The sequence below is a fragment of the Medicago truncatula genome, chromosome 6, assembly GCF_003473485.1.
Source record: "Medicago truncatula cultivar Jemalong A17 chromosome 6, MtrunA17r5.0-ANR, whole genome shotgun sequence".
NCBI lineage: Eukaryota > Viridiplantae > Streptophyta > Magnoliopsida > Fabales > Fabaceae > Medicago > Medicago truncatula.
Window position 1 is genome coordinate 38,094,859 of NC_053047.1, and position 2,536 is coordinate 38,097,394.

A 2,536-nucleotide genomic window follows, 5' to 3' on the forward strand; every position below is an offset into this window, starting at 1 on the left:
AAAACATGTTCAACACTTTCAACTTTCCTTACTGCACAACCAAGGGCATACCTAGAAATTCTATATTGACATGGCTAAAATTTCAAAGAAACGATGCAAATTATACTAAAAATAAGAAATAACATTGTTTGATACAATACAATGACGATAAAAATCGTCTACTATCCAGTTGTCGAAAATGAGCTAAAATAACTTCAGTTTTAATTGTAAAAAGAACATCTCTTTCCATACAGTAGAAACTCTTTAAATTAATACTCGATAAATTAATAAACTCTTTAAAATAATAAATTTGTCCGGTCCCGACTTGGGCCAGTGTAAAAAATTGAATAATTCGATAAAATAATAAGATAATAATTTTTTGGGAGATCCCTTTATAATTTTCGGTCCCAAGAAAATCATAAATTAATAATTCATAGAAACTGAAAAAAAATATATTACACTTTGTTGAAATATGATTCAATAGTTGTTTGTTTTCCTTTAAAGTTCAAGTCTGTTTAGAGCTCATCTCTAACTTTTCTTATTGCATCCAATAGCTGAGGTGTTGTATTTTTGTATTGTATCATAAAGTTGTGAAGAGTGTTCGACGCCATAAATGCTTCCTTTCGCGTAACAGGCTCCAAAGACACCGTATCATCTTCGTCGTCATCCTCTGCATTGTTCTCAATGATAGTACGCACAATATCTTCTAAACTCCGAACCTCCGAACATGCTTCATTTTCACCTGGGTAGTTCATTAGATTGTCGATATCCATCTTATTACGATAGCCACGTTGATTGATCATAGTCTGGAGGTCTTGAGTTTCTTCATCAAAAGTGGATTCATCCAAATTTCCTACAACGTCACTAGCTGAACGAATTTTATAGTGTCGGAAGCAATTCGCTATTGTTTCTTTTCGAACATCTATCGTTCAAGCTGGGATTGCCAAATTGATAGCATCAAGGACATTTATCTTCCCTGGATCAGATTGTCACACCTCATAACCTTCCAATATTTTGCGGTAAAACCTTCTACGGTAATGCATCTTGAAAGCTCTTATTATCCCAGCATCGCAAGGTTGAATCTTTGATGTCATGTTGGGTGGCAAGAAGAACAACTCAACGTTTCTTAGCCCTTCAATATTTCTTGGATGTGCTGGACAATTATCCACCACAAGTAGAACTCTTCTACCATGCATCATTTGGTCAAATGAACGAACATATTCATCAAAAAGCACACTAGTCATCCATGCTTTTTTGTTAGCTCGATACTGACAATCCAAGCTATTCATGTTGACATTCTTGAAGCAACGAGCTTTGCATATTTCCCAATAATCCATAGAGGGATTTTTTCAGAGCCATCTTCATTGCAACAAATAACTACCGTCAGCCTTTCTTTATCTTGTTTTCTTCCTTCAAGTTGTTTTGTTGCCAGTGAATGATCAGCTTGTAGCCTATAAAACAACCCAGTTTCATCCATATTGAAAACATCTTTCATAGGGAACTAATCAATTTTCTCTCGAATCGATACCAATTTCTGCTCCATGTCTTGTACATCAACAGACCCACTCTCGCCAAAACGATGAAATGACTTTATGCCATGTCGGTGCTTGAATTTCCCAAGCCATCATGTAGAGAAGTTAAAATCTGAATCATCATGAGGGTACAAGAGTTTCATTGTATCTCTTGCCTTCTGCAAAATTAATTCTCCTGTGATATTCACACGTTCTTGATGCTGTAGAAACCACTCATAAACAACCTTCTCCATGTCAGGATATTTTGTTGGTTTGTGTCTTTTGATCTCCGCTCTTCCCTTTTCTATTTCAGCAGAGAGATAGTCATTTGACCGCTTAAGTGTGTTTGATATTGTTCCTTGACTAACTTTCAACTGAAATTTTCCCTCAAGCCATCTCTGCAAGTCTTTTTGTGTGCTTGCAGGATTATCTCTCTTGTACTCGCACAACTCCTTACGTATTTGATCTGACATAGTTGATTTTGCAACACCTTTTAGATGAGAAGCCATCTCGTGAGTGAGATATGGTTTGAATACTTTTAACACGTTCATGTAATTTATATATGCCAAACTTGCTTAAGAATACATTGAACATTCCACTTGTTTACATTTACTATACACTTCAAAAGTCAAAAGTCATATTTCCAATGGATATGAATACAATATTTGTTAATTTACATTGAGTCCCAAGATTTGGTGCAACGTAATTCTAAGAGACATAGACTAATTTGCCTTTTTGTTTGGTATGTACAGTATAATTACTTAAAAACTCTTTAAATTAATAATTATTAATTTATCGATAAATTAATAACTCTCTAAATTAATAAATTTCTCCGGTCCCGACATTATTAATTTATAGAGTTTCTACTGTATGTTAGAAGATGGTCATTTAATCCCCGTGAGCTTAGTTCAGTTGGTAGGGATATTGCATGTTATATGTAGGGGCCGGGGTTCGAACCCCGGACACCCCACTTCTCCACAATTAAATTGTGTGAGCTCTAGCCACCAGGCTACTTGATCAAAAAAAAAAAAAAAAAGATGGTCATT

General features: G+C 35.1%; 1 protein-coding gene across 1 annotated transcript; it reads right to left on the reverse strand.

Moving 5' to 3' along the window:
- Positions 1-494: 494 nt before the first annotated feature.
- LOC112422862 (tigger transposable element-derived protein 6-like) lies at positions 495-1,316 on the reverse strand. Its single transcript, XM_024786586.1, has 2 exons — positions 983-1,316; positions 495-847 (listed from the first exon to the last, which is right to left on the reverse strand). Exons 1-2 carry the CDS (start codon positions 1,314-1,316, stop codon positions 495-497), a joined length of 687 nt encoding a protein of 228 aa, XP_024642354.1.
- Between the last annotated feature and the right edge of the window lie 1,220 nt (positions 1,317-2,536).

Bases quoted from the DNA above. Each gene is read 5' to 3' on its own strand.
- LOC112422862 (XM_024786586.1), bottom strand. From the start codon at position 1,316: ATGGATTATTGGGAAATATGCAAAGCTCGTTGCTTCAAGAATGTCAAC. The intron at 848-982 runs GTTATGAGGTGT...AAATTCGTTCAG, and splicing joins TTACCGCAAAATATTGGAAG to CTAGTGACGTTGTAGGAAAT.